The 18,737-nt window shown below is 50.6% G+C and overlaps 1 protein-coding gene across 2 annotated transcripts in view; it reads left to right on the top strand.

Moving 5' to 3' along the window:
• The first annotated feature begins 568 nt into the window (after positions 1–568).
• LOC141273165 (pancreatic lipase-related protein 2-like) overlaps positions 569–18,737 on the top strand; it is a 259,463-nt gene continuing 241,294 nt past the window's right edge. For both annotated transcript variants that reach the window (XM_073684616.1, XM_073684615.1), the window contains exon 1: positions 569–779. In XM_073684616.1, coding sequence (XP_073540717.1) covers positions 653–779 — 127 coding nt within the window. In that variant the 5' untranslated portion in view covers positions 569–652. The remainder of the gene's footprint in view (positions 780–18,737) is intronic.

Genomic DNA, 18,737 nt, shown 5'->3' with positions numbered 1-18,737 from the left:
CTCTCGCTGTGGTCTCTCTCGCTGTGGTCTCTCTCGTTGTGGTCTCTCTCGCTGTGCTCGCTCTCGCTGTGGTCGTTCTCGCTGTGGTCTCTCTCGTTGTGGTCGCTCTCGTTGTGGTCGCTCTCGCTGTGGTCGCTCTCGTTGTGGTCGCTCTCGCTGTGGTCGTTCTCGTTGTGGTCGCTCTCGCTGTGGTCTCTCTTGCTGTGGTCTCTCTCGCTGTGGTCGTTCTCGCTGTGGTCGCTCTCGCTGTGGTCTCTCTCGTTGTGGTCGCTCTCGTTGTGGTCTCTCTCGTTGTGGTCTCTCTCGTTGTGGTCGCTCTCGTTGTGGTCGCTCTCGCTGCGCTCCTTTGAAGGTCGCTTCCCTTTTGTCTTTTGTGATTTCTTCTCTTTTTTCTTTTCTTTCTTCGGGGAATTTCCATGAACTTCGCCTTCAGCTCAGATGTGAGCGCAGCGCTTTCTGGAGGCGTCTTGTGATCTCCGTGCGGTCGGACCGTCGTCTGTCTGATTAATCGCTATTGATAAACCAATGATCTGGCAGCAATAAAGATCATGTGACCCGGACCACATCACGGCGCGCCGGGGCTGCTGGTAACACGACCGCAGGGACATCTGCCCCGAGTTACTGGAAACCCGACCCTGGAAACTGCAGCCGGATGATATTCCAGCAGTTCTGGGTTACACAGAGGATGCAGGACTACAGCCCCAGCAGGTCTGCAGCCCAGAGGATGATGAGGATTACAGTCCTGGTTGTACTCGTGATGACATTCAGTCCGGTGACAGGTAAGGGACGCGTCCTGCAGGACCTATAGAACAGTAAAGGGCTGTTCACATGCAGCTGTTTTCTGCAGACTCTGTTCACATCTGCTTCCAGCAAGATTCCCATTCATTCCAATGAGAGGACGCGCCTGTGGAGCACATGGACCTTTATGGGCTCCGGTTATAAAGCGTCCGGTCACTTCCGTGCTTTTCTGGGCATTCGTCGGAGCAGAACACTTTTCCTGGTTTTCAATACGTTTTGCAGAAGGTTTTTTGCCACAGAAATCACCAAACGTCGCACTATTGCTGCAGCCCATAGAACGATTGGTTAAAAATGCATCAAAACCTTCATGGTCTGACAAAACTGCGCCAAACGTGTGTCTGTCACAAGCAACTTCCGGCCCGGAAAAATCCACATAACAAAACTGTGTGAGAAGACACGGCACAATCAGAGCAGGACGAGCTTCAAATCCATGGCCGCGTTCACATGATGCTTTCCGGATTCGGTTTTCTATTCTATTTGTATCAATTTTCCATAAAGACAGTGATTTTGTTATTATTATTATTTGATTCCATGGTGCTGTATATGAGAAGGGGCTACACTGATAGAACGGTACGGAGGGGAGAGGACCCTGCCCTCGGGGGCTTACATTCTACAGGAATGGTGGGGAAGGAGACAGTAGGTTGGGGTGTTGCAGCAGCTCCGGTGTTAGCGAGGCGCAGGTCCGTTGTTGGTAAGGCAGCTGCTCCGGTGGTGTTGAGGAGGCAGCGTGGTCACTGTAGCTTTCTTGAAGAGATGGGTTTTCAGGTTCCGTCTGAAGGATCCAGGTGTGGTGGATAATGGGATGCGTTGGGGTACAGAATTCCATGGGATGGGGGATATTCGGGAGAAGTCTTGGAGGCAGTTAGGTGAGGAACGAATAAGTGTGGAGGAGAGAAGGAGGTCTTGGGAGGACCGGAGGTTACGTGAGGGAATATATCGGGAGATTAGTTCAGAGATGTATGGAGGAGAGAGGTTATGGACGGCTTTGTAGATCAGTGTTAGTAGTTTGAACTGGATACGCTGGGCAATTGAGAGCCAGTGAAGGGACTTGCAAAGGGGGTAGCAGAGGAGTAGTGAGGCGAGAGATGGACCAGTCGCGCAGCAGAGTTGAGGATGGACTGGAGGGGTGCGAGAGTGTTAGCAGGGAGGCCACAGAGGAGGATGTTGCAGTAGTCGAGGCGGGAGATAATGGGGGCATGCACAAGCAGTTTAGTAGATTGAGGGTTGAGGAAAGGACGGATTCTGGAAATATTTTTGAGCTGGAGGTGACAGGAGGTGGCGAGAGCTTGGATGTGGGGTTTGAAGGACCGGGCCGAGTCAAGGGTTACTCCGAGGCAGCGGATTGTCGGTACAGCGGAAAGAGTGATGTCATTTATTGTGATAGAAAGATCAGGTGGGGAAGATATGCGAGATGGAGGAAAGATGATGAGTTCAGTTTTGTCCACATTGAGCTTGAGGTAGCGAGAGGAGAAGAAGGAGGATATGGCTGCTAGACATGCTGGGATTCTGGACAGCAGAGAGGTAGATCTGGGTGTCATCAGCGTACAGATGGTACTGGAAGCCATGGGATTTTATGAGCTGTCCCAGGCCAAGGGTATAGATTGAGAAGAGTAGGGGTCCTAGGACAGAGCCTTGAGGGACTCCAACAGAGAGGGGGCGTAGTGAGGAGGTAGTGTGGGAGTGGGAGACGCTAAATGTGCGGTTGGAAAGGTATGAGGAGATCCAGGATAGGGCAAGGTCTTTGACGCCAAAGGAAGAGAGGATCTGCAGTAGGAGGCAGTGGTCAACTGTGTCGAAGGAAGTGGACAGGTCAAGAAGAAGGAGTACAGAGAATTGTCTGTTAGCTTTAGCTGTAAGTCATTAGTAATTTTGGTAAGGGCAGTTTCGGTGGAATGGTGGGGGCGGAAACCAGATTGTTGGTTGTCGAAGAGAGAGTTAGATGAGAGGTGAGAGGAAAGTTCCTCAAGGAGTTTGGAGGCAAATGGGAGCAGCGATATGGGGCGGTAGCTGGACTAGGCGGTTGGGTCGAGGGATGGCTTTTTGAGGATGGGAGTGATTGTGGCATGTTTGAAGGCAGAGGGGAAGGTACTAGAAGTTAGTGATAGGTTGAAAAGATGGGTTAGGGATGGGATGAGTGTGGGGGTGAGGTTGGGGAGGAGGTGGGATGGGATAGGGTCGAGTTCACAAGTGGTGAGGTTTGATTTGGAGAGGAGACAGTAAGGTCTCCTTCAGTGATGTTGGGAAGGGAGGTTATGGGGGAAGGGCAATGGCCTGGAAAACAAAAGGGTTGTGGTGGTCGGACAAACAAGACTTGCCTTGTTTGGTCAAGCTTGTTTTTGAAGTGTATGGCAAACTCCCCAGCAGAGATGACGGAGGTCAGAGGGGGCAGTGGAGGGCGGAGGAGAGAGTTAAAAGTGTTGAATAACTGTTTGGAGTTGTAGGATAAGGAAGATATGAGGGTTGTGAAGTAGGCCTGTTTAGCAGAGGTGAGGGCTGATTTGAATGCAGTGAAGTCATCTTGAGTATGTGTTTTCTTCCAACGCCGCTCTGCAACCCTGGATGCTTGCCGAAGCTTTTTAGTGAGGTTGTTGCTCCAGCGTTGTCTATTGATTCGTCGCACTCTGCCATGCATAAGAGGGGCGACCGAGTCAATAGCTGATGCGAGAGTGGCATTGTAGAAAGCAGTGGCGCTGTCTGTGTTGTGGAGTGAAGATATGGATGTCAGTGGTAGAATACAGTCAGAGAGTGTGTGAGTGTCTAGATGTGCAAGGTTTCTGCGGGGGTGTGCTAGTTGCTGGACATGGGTGACAGGTGAGGAGGACAAGGATGAGAAAGTGAGTAGATAGTGTTCAGATAAGGGTAGGGGGGAGGTTGTTAGGTTAGATAGGGAGCAGAGTTGGGTGAAGATGAGGACTAGTGTGTGTCCGTCTGGGTGGCTGAGTAAGTCCAAAAGATGAAGTAAGCAACAGGAGTTTGGAAGCTGCTGGCTGGCGAGTGTCAGTGGGGATGTTGAAATTGCCCATGATGATTGTGGGAATGTCAGCAAGGAGAAAGTAAAGAAGCCAGGTGGAGAAGTGGTCAATGAAGGCAGTGACCGAGCCTGTAGGTCGGTATATGACAGCCACTTGGAGGTTGGAGAAAGAGTAGATGCAGACAGAGTGGACTTCAAAAGAAGGGAGAATAAGGGAGGGCAGAGGAGTGGGATAGGGCTAAAGGTGCAGTTGGTAGAAAGGAGAAGTCTGTTACCAGGGCGAGGAGTGTGGGTGAAGTGGAGGTCACTGTAACACAGTGCAGCAGGGGAGGCAGTGTCGGAGGGTGTCAACCATGTCTCTGTGATGCCCATGAAGGAGAGATTACGAGAGGTGAAGAGGTCATGAATAAAATGGAGCATGTTGCAGACAGAGCGGGCGCTCCAGAGTGCTCTAGAGAGAGGGAGCAAGGGGGTGGGCGTCCGGGGCATGGGTTTTATGTAGGAGAGGTTGCGGTAGTTTACGTTTGGTTGGAAGCGTTAGGTGGGGGAATTGTTGGAAGGTGTAAGCTGTGGAGGTTCAGGATTGGGAGAGATGTCGCCAGCAATGAGAAGAAGCAGAGAGAGGGAGAGCAGGTGGGAGAAGGAGAGTGTCCGGCTTGTTTTATGTTTTGGTAGGATAGATCTGAGGTTGAGGAGCAGGTCTGCAGATGAGGTCAGGTGGGGAGGTAAGAGGGAAGGAGAGATGATTATTTGGTTAGATGGTGCTAGGGTTAGGGGATAGCAAAGAAGAGTAAGGATTAGTGGTGCAAAAACAGTAAAGGCGTATGTAAGTGACGCGCCCCCTGGGCCTGTGCTGTGCAAGGGGATACCCGGAGCCGGATCGCTGGGGGTTGTAGTTCTCTGTGGCGGTGACCCGGTCCGTGCCCAGGGTGGTCAAACCAGTGGCAGTCTATTTGTATTGTAATAAGTGTCCGACTACGCCACCCGTGGATTGCGGTCAGTGGGGACCGCCGCTGCGCTGCAGACCGCTGAGGCTGATGTTGTTTGCGCAGCTGAGTATGGGATGACTCCCCACGGGAGAAGTATTGCCTCAGGGCAGCTAATGTGGATGATGGTGGTGATGGTGTGAGTGTCCCAGTACTGATGGTGCTGGTGCAGCGAGGAACCACAGAGACGTGCAGTTGCAGTTTTCAATGCTTTACTCACAGTTCTTTATCAGGTCACTTGTGCGCAGTTAGGACCGCCCGAGTCATGCTGCGTCCACCAGGTGAGGGACTCGGTCAACTCCCAGGCAATTCTGGAGTGTGGTTCAGAGCTCCCTTCTCTTTCCTTTCTCTGGCCGTCCCCACCAGTGACCCACCTTTGTCCAGCTTCCTCGGGCCTTCTGTTGGCGAAACCTCTCTCCGGTTTCCCTGACCCTATACGGTATGCCTTTCTGGTGGATGTAGTGAGGGGTCGCACCAAGATGTGGTAACAACCTCCGGTCTTTGGCTGAGGAATCTGTTGCCTCCACCAATTTGGGTTCCGGTACCCTGTTCTGCCAACCCTTCACCCTGTATCTCCTCTGGGCATATGGGGTTCCTTCTGTCCTCGTGTCTCTGGGCCTTTCTCTGTGTTCCTTGCTTCCTTTCTCCTCTGTTCCAGTTCCTTTCCTACTTTCCTTTCTGTTCCTTCTTCTCTCTCTCTCAGGCTCCTGACAAGGCCTGCCTGCAGAGCAGAGCCCATGCAGGGGCTCTGCTTCCTGTCTTCTCCTCAGACTGTCTTCACTGAACTGAACTGGACTGAACTCTGTTCTAAGATGGTGCCCACCTTTTATACCTCCTTCTGACACCCGAGCCCAGGTGACTTGCAACCAATGGGCTCCTGCCTATGCCCAGAGACCCACCCCTATCTGCTCCTACACCACTGGGTTTTCCTTTCCCCGCCCCACTCCAGCCAGGAACAGATGCTGTCGTGCCTGCACTTCTGTGGGAGCACCGTTGAGCTGTCCCTCGGAAATGGGGTGTGTGTGTGGTGCATGCAGCTAAACGAGTCCTGGTCCACACTCCATCCTTACCCAGGAGTGGAATATCACACCTCTGGTCTGAGGTGCAATACCCCTGTAGCAGCCGAGCCCTCGGGGTGCTACATTCCCCCCTGGTAAATCACAGCACGTCCTCGGGCTGGAAAAGAGCAAAAACAATTCAAAAACATGCAATACTTTTTCAAAACTTTTCACATTAGAAACCGGCCGGCATTATTCAACTTCCCTTTATGGGAAACACTTTCTCTTTACTAGACATTATACTGCACTCTTAATATTACTGGAACTCTTTTGTCATATAACATTTTCTAGCAGCATATAAAACTATTCAGCATATCAAACTTTTTCTGGTAAAACTTTTTAGTAGATTCTCTTCTTCACTGGCCACTGTGCAACTTGCGACCAGGTAAAGGTGCAACAGTCCATTTAATTCCGAGGTAGGCGTTGCAGTTTTTGTATAAAACCAGTAGGGGGCGCTTTAAGAAGCGCAACTATATACAAGGGATGGCTGCTCTCAGTCCTCGGCCAGTGGGGATAGGGGAATGGCTGCTCACAGTCCTCAGCCTGGTTAGGGATTAGGGACACACAGGTAACAGTTCTTTAACAGTTCCATACTAGTCCCAACGGGGACCACACTTCAATCAGCAACAGTTCTTGTACCCTGACAGGTAACTATGTACAGTTCAATTTACCGTTCCTTAGTAACGGTGTCCTCCTGATGCTCCTTGCTCTTCCGGGTAATCTTCTGGTCCGTCCGGGCCCTCTTGGCAATCGGCCTTGCGACCAGGCCGGTAGTCGCTGGTTGGTCGCGCCCGGTGGTGGCACCGCCAAGGTAGGGGGCGCTGGTGAGGCAGCGGCGCCCGGGTGTGCTGGGCCTTGCGTCCCGGCCTGTGACGTCTCCTGCTTTACGGCGCCCGGGTTCAGAGGGCACAGCGCGGGGCGGGGCGTGATGACGGTTCTTGCTGCCTGAGGCCTAGCTGGCGGCGGTGGAGGCGTGGTGTCAGGTACGGTCCCCTGGGCTTCAGGTCCCGCAACGGAGGGTGAGGGCAGGCTGGTGTTCCCAGGGCTTGGGGTGGTGGCGTCCCCATTACCTGCCTCGGTCTCCGTGGCCTCCTCCGCGGTGTCGTCTGCAGCTGCCGGTCCCTCTTCTCCGCGCCCAGCGGTAAGCACTCTGCCCGGTCCCGGTGGGGTCCTCCACTGGCTGCCTTCGTGCTGCCGGGCCATCTCCTCTCTCCACCCGGCAAACACATCCCTCTGCACCCGGACCATCCTCCTGTTCAGGTCTTCCAGCGCTGCGCGCGCACTGCCCGGGTCTCTAGGCAGCTGGGCCAGCAATTCTGTCAGGCTGCAAGGTGGCTCCGCTTGCAGCAGGCTGCGGGCCAGGGTGCTGGTGGAGTTCTCTGCTCCCTCCATCTCCGGGTGCAGCAGGTCCAGACTGATCCAGGCCGCACCCAGCCCCTCAGTTTTCTTTCCTATCCGCCCCCATGGGGGTTGGTCTTGGGGGCATCTGCTGACAATCACCTTCAGGGGCAGCCCCCTCACGTCGATGGACATCCCCACTGCTGCATTCATTGCTGGTGGGGGCGGACTCCTCCTTTGGCGCCATTCTGGGACCTGGCCCACGATGGGAGGTGGCTTCCTGCTGTCCTTTGGTGCGCACATAATGGCGTCCGCTCTGCCAGGGCGGGAAAAACGGATGAAGATGGCGGGAAACGGTCCAAAATGGCGTCTGATGGCGGGAATCGGCTCCGGATGGCGGGAAACGACTCCGGACGGCGGGAAACTTCTGGAAATGGCGGGAGACTTCCTTTTAAGGTACATGTGCAGTTTTCTTCAGGCACGCAATACCCGCTTGTGGCGGGTTGGTAATGATCCTGCCGACTACGCCAAAGTTGACGCACCCCCTGGGCCTGTGCTGTGCAAGGGGATACCTGGAGCCGGATCGCTGGGGGTTGTAGTTCTCTGTGGCGGTGACCCGGTCCGTGCCCAGGGTGGTCAAACCAGTGGCAGTCTATTTGTATTGTAATAAGTGTCCGACTACGCCACCCGTGGATTGCGGTCAGTGGGGACCGCCGCTGCGCTGCAGACCGCTGAGGCTAATGTTGTTTGCGCAGCTGAGTATGGGATGACTCCCCACGGGAGAAGTATTGCCTCAGGGCAGCTAATGTGGATGATGGTGGTGATGGTGTGAGTGTCCCAGTACTGATGGTGCTGGTGCGGCGAGGAACCACAGAGACGTGCAGTTGCAGTTTTCAATGCTTTACTCACAGTTCTTTATCAGGTCACTTGTGTGCAGTTAGGACCGCCCGAGTCATGCTGCGTCCACCAGGTGAGGGACTCGGTCAACTCCCAGGCAATTCCAGAGCGTGGTTCAGAGCTCCCTTCTCTTTCCTTTCTCTGGCCGTCCCCACCAGTGACCCACCTTTGTCCAGCTTCCTCGGGCCTTCTGTTGGTGAAACCTCTCCCGGTTTCCCTGACCCTATACGGTATGCCTTTCTGGTGGATGTAGTGAGGGGTCGCACCAAGATGTGGTCACAACCTCCGGTTTTGGCTGAGGATTAGTCGCCTCCACCAATTTGGGTTCCGGTACCCTATTCTGCCAACCCTTCACCCAGCATCTCCTCTGGGCATATGGGGTTCCTTCTGCCTTCGTGTCTCTGGGCCTTTCTCTGTGTTCCTTGCTTCCTTTCTCCTCTGTTCCAGTTCCTTTCTTACTTTCCTTTCTGTTCTTTCTTCTCTCTCTCTCTCAGGCTCCAGCCCCCTGACAAGGCCGGCCTGCAGAGCAGAGCCCATGCAGGGGCACTGCTTCCTGTCTTCTCCTCAGACTGTCTCCACCGAACTGAACTGGACTGAACTCTGATCTAAGATGGTGCCCACCTTTTATACCTCCTTCTATGTGTGAGCCCAGGTGACTTGCAACCAATGGGCTCCTACCTATGCCCAGAGACCCACCCCTATCTGCTCCTACACCACTGGGTATTCCACCCCCCGCCCCACTCCAGCCAGGAACAGATGCTGTCATGCCTGCACTTCTGTCTAGTGGGAGCACCGTTGAGCTGTCCCTCGGAAATGGGGTGTGTGTGCTGCATGCAGCTAACTGAGCCCTAGTCCACACTCCATCCTTACCTGGGAGTGGAATATCACACCTCTGGGCTGAGGTGCAATACCCCTGTAGCAGCCGAGCCCTCGGGGCGCTACATAAGCATATTGGAAGTTTTAGTGTGAGTAAAAATGGGAAGCCAAGTACATTTAATAAAGAGTTACTCATACCTTCTGGTCACTTCTGGCATATTTCTGATTAGACACTTAAGAGCGACACTTCTGAGCCAGACCACGGTCAGACAGACCTGCATCTCTAAATTTCTAAAGCTTATCAGCACATAGAGTAGACCAGATGTGAGCAGAAGGCAGGAGGGAGCAGCCGCAGGGAGACTGCTCACAGGAGCACAGGGGGGAATAATTAGGAGACAGAGGCTAAAATGCATTCAGGAAATAGACAGATAGAGACAAGTGTGTATTGGCATCAAAGGATTGAGGCGATAAACTGGCAGATGGGATCACACATACAAGGGGACAGATACAATATGAAAAGGCAGTCAGATTTATTTTTGAATATTGTAGTAAAATAATTTCAATCATCGGGAACGCACCATGTGAACATGGTCTAATGATAGAGTGAGACACATGGGGTTATAACCAGAGATGCAGGTGATTGTTAGCTCTGTGGGCGAGCGTCTATATATCATCCACTGATTGTTGGGAGGGAATATAATCACCAATATTAAAGATGATTTCTGCATTTTCAGCTTTTTATAAGAGGTCTCGGCTCTTGGTCCCGTAGAGCGGACCAGGACAACATGTAGCCCTCCGGCTGCCCAGTGCGGCCTGCAGACGAGGACCACCAAAGGAATGAATACAATGGCATCCCGGCCACCCCCGGCCCAGAGTCTCACTTTCACAGGAGTCTGCATCCTCAAGACAAACATACTGTATCAGTGAATAGGATGATGGCGCTGGAAGCCGTCAGATCTCTGTTCCACAATTCCGCCTGCGCGACTAAGTCTCTGCTCAGCGAGCGAGATGGCGTCACCAGATCGCACCGGCTGCCTGGAGCCTCGGTACTGTACACACTGCACACAGTGGAGCATCGGAGGGACCGGCTGAGGGGAGAAGATTTATTTTCATTTTTTTTTAATTATCGTACTGTGGGGACACTATACTGTGTGCGGGGAGAATGTACTGTGGGGGCATCATACTGTGTGCGGGGGGGAATGTACTGTGGGGGCATCATACTGTGTGCGGGGGGAATGTACTGTGGGGGCATCATACTGTGTGTAGGGGGAGAATGTACAGTGGGGACACTATACTGTGTGCGGGGGGAATGTACAGTGGGGACATCATACTGTGTGTAGAGGGAAAATGTACAGTGGGGACACTATACTGTGTGCGGGGGGAAGGTACAGTGGGGACATCATACTGTGTGTAGGGGAGAATGTACTGTGAGGGCATCATACTGTGTGTAGGGGGAGAATGTACAGTGGGGACATCATACTGTGTGTAGGGGGAGAATGTACTGTGGGGACATCATACTGTGTGGAGGGAATGTACAGTGGGGACATCATACTGTGTGGAGGGAATGTACAGTGGGGACATCATACTGTGTGTGGGGGAATGTACTGTGAGGACATCATACTGTGTGGAGGGAATGTACTGTGGAGACATCATACTGTGTGTGGAGTAATGTACTGTGAGGACATCATACTGTGTGTGGAGTAATGTACTGTGAGGACATCATACTGTGTGTGGATGGAATGTACTGTGAGGACATCATACTGTGTGTGGAGGGAATGTACTGTGAGGACATCATACTGTGTGTGGAGGGAATGTACTGTGAGGACATCATACTGTGTGTGGGGAATGTACTGTGAGGACATCATACTGTGTGTGGAGGGAATGTACTGTGAGGACATCATACTGTGTGTGGAGGGAATGTACTGTGAGGACATCATACTGTGTGTGGGGAATGTACTGTGAGGACATCATACTGTATGTGGAGGAATGTACTGTGGAGACATCATACTGTGTGTGGAGTAATGTACTGTGAGGACATCATACTGTGTGTGGAGTAATGTACTGTGAGGACATCATACTGTGTGTGGATGGAATGTACTGTGAGGACATCATACTGTGTGTGGAGGGAATGTACTGTGAGGACATCATACTGTGTGTGGAGGGAATGTACTGTGAGGACATCATACTGTGTGTGGGGAATGTACTGTGAGGACATCATACTGTGTGGTGGGAATGTACTGTGAGGACATCATACTGTGTGTGGGGGGAATGTACTGTGAGGACATCATACTGTGTGTGGAGGAATGTACTGTGAGGACATCATACTGTGTGTGGAGGAATGTACTGTGAGGACATCATACTGTGTGTGGGGAATGTACTGTGGAGACATCATACTGTGTGGAGGAATGTACTGTGGGGACATCATACTGTGTGTGGAGGAATGTACTGTGAGGACATCATACTGTGTGTGGAGGGAATGTACTGTGGGGACATCATACTGTGTGTGGAGGGAATGTACTGTGAGGACATCATACTGTGTGTGGGGGAATGTACTGTGGAGACATCATACTGTGTGTGGAGTAATGTACTGTGAGGACATCATACTGTGTGTGGAGTAATGTACTGTGAGGACATCATACTGTGTGTGGATGGAATGTACTGTGAGGACATCATACTGTGTGTGGAGGGAATGTACTGTGAGGACATCATACTGTGTGTGGAGGGAATGTACTGTGAGGACATCATACTGTGTGTGGGGAATGTACTGTGAGGACATCATACTGTGTGGTGGGAATGTACTGTGAGGACATCATACTGTGTGTGGGGGGAATGTACTGTGAGGACATCATACTGTGTGTGGAGGAATGTACTGTGAGGACATCATACTGTGTGTGGAGGAATGTACTGTGAGGACATCATACTGTGTGTGGGGAATGTACTGTGGAGACATCATACTGTGTGGAGGAATGTACTGTGGGGACATCATACTGTGTGTGGAGGAATGTACTGTGAGGACATCATACTGTGTGTGGAGGGAATGTACTGTGGGGACATCATACTGTGTGTGGAGGGAATGTACTGTGAGGACATCATACTGTGTGTGGGGGAATGTACTGTGGAGACATCATACTGTGTGTGGAGGAATGTACTGTGAGGACATCATACTGTGTGTGGAGGGAATGTACTGTGAGGACATCATACTGTGTGTGGGGGGAATGTACTGTGGGGACATCATACTGTGTGTGGGGAATGTACTGTGAGGACATCATACTGTGTGTGGGAGGAATGTACTGTGGGGACATCATAATGTAGGTGGAGGAATGTACTGTGGGGACATCATACTGTGTGTGGGGAGGAATGTACTGTGAGGACATCATACTGTGTGTGGGGGAATGTACTGTGAGGACATCATACTGTAGGTGGAGGAATGTACTGTGGGGACATCATACTGTGTGTGGGGAGGAATGTACTGTGAGGACATCATACTGTGTGTGGGGGAATGTACTGTGGAGACATCATACTGTATGTGGAGGAATGTACTGTGGAGACATCATACTGTGTGTGGGGTGAATGTACTGTGGGGACATCATACTGTGTGTGGAGGAATGTACTGTGAGGACATCATACTGTGTGTGGGGGAATGTACTGTGGGGACATCATACTGTGTGTGGAGGAATGTACTGTGAGGACATCATACTGTGTGTGGGGGAATGTACTGTGGGGACATCATACTGTGTGTGGGGAATGTACTGTGAGGACATCATACTGTGTGTGGGGGAATGTACTGTGGGGACATCATACTGTGTGTGGGGAATGTACTGTGGGGACATCATACTGTGTGTGGGGAATGTACTGTGAGGACATCATACTGTGTGTGGGAGGAATGTACTGTGGGGACATCATAATGTAGGTGGAGGAATGTACTGTGGGGACATCATACTGTGTGTGGGGAGGAATGTACTGTGAGGACATCATACTGTAGGTGGAGGAATGTACTGTGGGGACATCATACTGTGTGTGGAGGGAATGTACTGTGGAGACATCATACTGTGTGTGGAGGAATGTACTGTGGGGACATCATACTGTAGGTGGAGGAATGTACTGTGAGGACATCATACTGTGTGTGGGGGAATGTACTGTGAGGACATCATACTGTGTGTGGAGGGAATGTACTGTGAGGACATCATACTGTGTGTGGGGGAATGTACTGTGAGGACATCATACTGTGTGTGGAGGAATGTACTGTGAGGACATCATACTGTGTGTGGAGTAATGTACTGTGGGGACATCATACTGTGTGTGGGGCGAATGTACTGTGAGGACATCATACTGTGTGTGGGGAATGTACTGTGGGGACATCATACTGTGTGTGGAGGGAATGTACTGTGGAGACATCATACTGTGTGTGGAGGAATGTACTGTGAGGACATCATACTGTGTGTGGGGGAATGTACTGTGAGGACATCATACTGTGTGTGGAGGAATGTACTGTGAGGACATCATACTGTGTGTGGAGTAATGTACTGTGGGGACATCATACTGTGTGTGGGGGGAATGTACTGTGAGGACATCATACTGTGTGTGGAGGAATGTACTGTGAGGACATCATACTGTGTGTGAGGGAATGTACTGTGAGGACATCATACTGTGTGTGGAGGGAATGTACTGTGGAGACATCATACTGTGTGTGGGGAATGTACTGTGGAGACATCATACTGTGTGTGGAGGAATGTACTGTGAGGACATCATACTGTGTGTGGGGGAATGTACTGTGAGGACATCATACTGTGTGTGGAGGGAATGTACTGTGGAGACATCATACTGTGTGTGGGGAATGTACTGTGAGGACATCATACTGTGTGGGGGGAATGTACTGTGAGGACATCATACTGTGTGTGGAGTAATGTACTGTGGAGACATCATACTGTATGTGGAGGAATGTACTGTGGGGAAATCATACTGTGTGTGGAGGGAATGTACTGTGGGGACATCATACTGTGTGTGGGGGAATGTACTGTGGAGACATCATACTGTATGTGGAGGAATGTACTGTGGAGACATCATACTGTGTGTGGGGGAATGTACTGTGGAGACATCATACTGTATGTGGAGGAATGTACTGTGGAGACATCATACTGTGTGTGGAGGAATGTACTGTGGAGACATCATACTGTGTGGGGGGAATGTACTGTGAGGACATCATACTGTGTGTGGAGTAATGTACTGTGGGGAAATCATACTGTGTGTGGAGGGAATGTACTGTGGGGACATCATACTGTGTGTGGGGGAATGTACTGTGGAGACATCATACTGTATGTGGAGGAATGTACTGTGGAGACATCATACTGTGTGTGGGGGAATGTACTGTGGAGACATCATACTGTATGTGGAGGAATGTACTGTGGAGACATCATACTGTGTGTGGAGGAATGTACTGTGAGGACATCATACTGTGTGTGGAGGAATGTACTGTGAGGACATCATACTGTGTGTGGAGGGAATGTACTGTGAGGACATCATACTGTGTGTGGAGGGAATGTACTGTGGGGACATCATACTGTGTGTGAGGAATGTACTGTGAGGACATCATACTGTGTGTGGAGGGAATGTACTGTGGGGACATCATACTGTGTGTGGAGGGAATGTACTGTGAGGACATCATACTGTGTGTGGAGGGAATGTACTGTGGGGACATCATACTGTGTGTGAGGAATGCACTGTGAGGACATCATACTGTGTGTGGAGGGAATGTACTGTGAGGACATCATACTGTGTGTGGAGGGAATGTACTGTGAGGACATCATACTGTGTGTGGGGGAATGTACTGTGGGGACATCATACTGTGTGTGGAGGAATGTACTGTGGAGACATCATACTGTGTGTGGAGGAATGTACTGTGAGGACATCATACTGTGTGTGGAGGAATGTACTGTGGGGACATCATACTGTGTGTGGAGGGAATGTACTGTGGGGACATCATACTGTGTGTGGGGGAATGTACTGTGAGGACATCATACTGTGTGTGGAGGAATGTACTGTGAGGACATCATACTGTGTGTGGGGGAATGTACTGTGAGGACATCATACTGTATGTGGAGGAATGTACTGTGAGGACATCATACTGTGTGTGGAGTAATGTACTGTGAGGACATCATACTGTGTGTGGGGGAATGTACTGTGAGGACATCATACTGTGTGTAGGAATGTACTGTGGGGACATCATACTGTGTGTAGGAATGTACTGTGAGGACATCATACTGTGTGTGGGGGAATGTACTGTGAGGACATCATACTGTGTGTAGGAATGTACTGTGGGGACATCATACTGTGTGTGGGGGAATGTACTGTGAGGACATCATACTGTGTGTGGAGGGAATGTACTGTGAGGACATCATACTGTGTGTGGGGGAATGTACTGTGAGGACATCATACTGTATGTGGAGGAATGTACTGTGAGGACATCATACTGTGTGTGGAGTAATGTACTGTGGGGACATCATACTGTGTGTGGAGGGAATGTACTGTGGGGACATCATACTGTGTGTGGAGGGAATGTACTGTGGAGACATCATACTGTGTGTGGAGGAATGTACTGTGGAGACATCATACTGTGTGTGGGGGAATGTACTGTGGGGACATCATACTGTGTGTGGAGGGAATGTACTGTGGGGACATCATACTGTGTGTGGAGGGAATGTACTGTGGAGACATCATACTGTGTGTGGAGGAATGTACTGTGGAGACATCATACTGTGTGTGGGGGAATGTACTGTGGAGACATCATACTGTGTGTGGGGGAATGTACTGTGGAGACATCATACTGTATGTGGAGGAATGTACTGTGGAGACATCATACTGTGTGTGGATGGAATGTACTGTGGAGACATCATACTGTGTGTGGAGGGAATGTACTGTGGGGACATCATACTGTGTGTGGAGGGAATGTACTGTGAGGACATCATACTGTGTGTGGAGTAATGTACTGTGGGGACATCATACTGTGTGTGGAGGGAATGTACTGTGGGGACATCATACTCTGTGTGGGGGAATGTACTGTGGAGACATCATACTGTGTGTGGAGGGAATGTACTGTGGAGACATCATACTGTGTGTGGAGTAATGTACTGTGGAGACATCATACTGTGTGGGGGGAATGTACTGTGGAGACATCATACTGTGTGTGGAGTAATGTACTGTGAGGACATCATACTGTGTGTGGGGAATGTACTGTGGAGACATCATACTGTGTGTGGAGTAATGTACTGTGGGGACATCATACTGTGTGTGGAGGAATGTACTGTGGGGACATCATACTGTGTGTGGGGAATGTACTGTGGAGACATCATACTGTGTGTGGAGTAATGTACTGTGGGGACATCATACTGTGTGTGGAGGAATGTACTGTGGGGACATCATACTGTGTGTGGGAGAATGTACTGTGAGGACATCATACTGTGTGTGGAGGGAATGTACTGTGAGGACATCATACTGTGTGTGGAGGAATGTACTGTGGAGACATCATACTGTGTGTGGAGTAATGTACTGTGGGGACATCATACTGTGTGTGGAGGGAATGTACTGTGGGGACATCATACTGTGTGTGGGGGAATGTACTGTGGAGACATCATACTGTGTGTGGAGGAATGTACTGTGAGGACATCATACCGTGTGTGGAGGAATGTACTGTGAGGACATCATACTGTGTGTGGAGGGAATGTACTGTGGGGACATCATACTGTGTGTGGAGGGAATGTACTGTGGGGACATCATACTGTGTGTGGAGGGAATGTACTGTGAGGACATCATACTGTGTGTGGAGGGAATGTACTGTGAGGACATCATACCGTGTGTGGAGGAATGTACTGTGAGGACATCATACTGTGTGTGGAGGGAATGTACTGTGGGGACATCATACTGTGTGTGGAGGGAATGTACTGTGAGGACATCATACCGTGTGTGGAGGAATGTACTGTGAGGACATCATACCGTGTGTGGAGGGAATGTACTGTGGGGACATCATACTGTGTGTGGAGGGAATGTACTGTGAGGACATCATACTGTGTGTGGGGGAATGTACTGTGAGGACATCATACTGTGTGTGGAGGAATGTACTGTGAGGACATCATACTGTGTGTGGAGGGAATGTACTGTGAGGACATCATACCGTGTGTGGAGGAATGTACTGTGAGGACATCATACTGTGTGTGGAGGGAATGTACTGTGGAGACATCATACTGTGTGTGGAGGGAATGTACTGTGAGGACATCATACTGCGTGGGGGAATGTACTGTGGAGACATCATACTGTGTGTGGGGAATGTACTGTGAGGACATCATACTGTGTGTGGGGGAATGTACTGTGAGGACATCATACTGTGTGTGGAGGGAATGTACTATGGAGACATCATACTGTGTGGGGGGAATGTACTGTGAGGACATCATACTGTGTGTGGGGGAATGTACTGTGAGGACATCATACTGTGTGTGGAGGGAATGTACTGTGGAGACATCATACTGTGTGTGGAGTAATGTAATGTGGGGACATCATACTGTGTGTGGAGGGAATGTACTGTGGGGACATCATACTGTGTGTGGGGGAATGTACTGTGAGGACATCATACTGTATGTGGAGGAATGTACTGTGAGGACATCATACTGTGTGTGGAGTAATGTACTGTGGGGACATCATACTGTGTGTGGAGGAATGTACTGTGAGGACATCATACTGTATGTGGAGGAATGTACTGTGAGGACATCATACTGTGTGTGGGGGAATGTACTGTGAGGACATCATACTGTGTGTGGAGGAATGTACTGTGAGGACATCATACTGTGTGTGGAGTAATGTACTGTGGGGACATCATACTGTGTGTGGAGGAATGTACTGTGGGGACATCATACTGTGTGTGGAGGAATGTACTGTGAGGACATCATACTGTGTGTGGAGGGAATGTACTGTGGAGACATCATACTGTGTGTGGAGTAATGTACTGTGGGGACATCATACTGTGTGTGGAGGGAATGTACTGTGGGGACATCATACTGTGTGTGGAGTAATGTACTGTGGGGACATCATACTGTGTGTGGAGGGAATGTACTGTGGGGACATCATACTGTGTGTGGAGGAATGTACTGTGGGGACATCATACTGTGTGTGGAGGAATGTACTGTGGGGACAGCATACTGTGTGTGGGGGAATGTACTGAGGAGACATCATACTGTGTGTGGGTGAATGTACTGTGGGGACAGCATACTGTGTGTGGGAGGAATGTACTGTGGGGACATCATACTGTGTGTGGAGGAATGTACTGTGGGGACATCATACTGTGTGTGGGGGAATGTACTGTGGGGACATCATACTGTGTGTGGAGGAATGTACTGTGGGGACATCATACTGTGTGGGGGAATGTACTGTGGAGACATCATACTGTGTGTGGAGTAATGTACTGTGGGGACATCATACTGTGTGTGGGGGAATGTACTGTGAGGACATCATACTGTGTGTGGAGGAATGTACTGTGGGGACATCATACTGTGTGTGGAGGGAATGTACTGTGGAGACATCATACTGTGTGTGGAGGAATTTACTGTGGAGACATCATACTGTGTGTGGGGGAATGTACTGTGGAGACATCATACTGTGTGTGGGGGAATGTACTGTGGGGACATCATACTGTGTGTGGAGGAATGTACTGTGAGGACATCATACTGTGTGTGGAGGAATGTACTGTGAGGACATCATACTGTGTGTGGAGGAATGTACTGTGGAGACATCATACTGTGTGTGGGGGAATGTACTGTGGGGACATCATACTGTGTGTGGAGGAATGTACTGTGAGGACATCATACTGTGTGTGGAGGAATGTACTGTGGA

This window comes from Phyllobates terribilis, unplaced genomic scaffold (genome assembly GCF_046119375.1).
Source record: "Phyllobates terribilis strain yellow unplaced genomic scaffold, ASM4611937v1 Scaffold_5__5_contigs__length_657084704, whole genome shotgun sequence".
Taxonomy (NCBI): domain Eukaryota; kingdom Metazoa; phylum Chordata; class Amphibia; order Anura; family Dendrobatidae; genus Phyllobates; species Phyllobates terribilis.
This window is presented reverse-complemented; position numbering and strand designations above follow the sequence as displayed.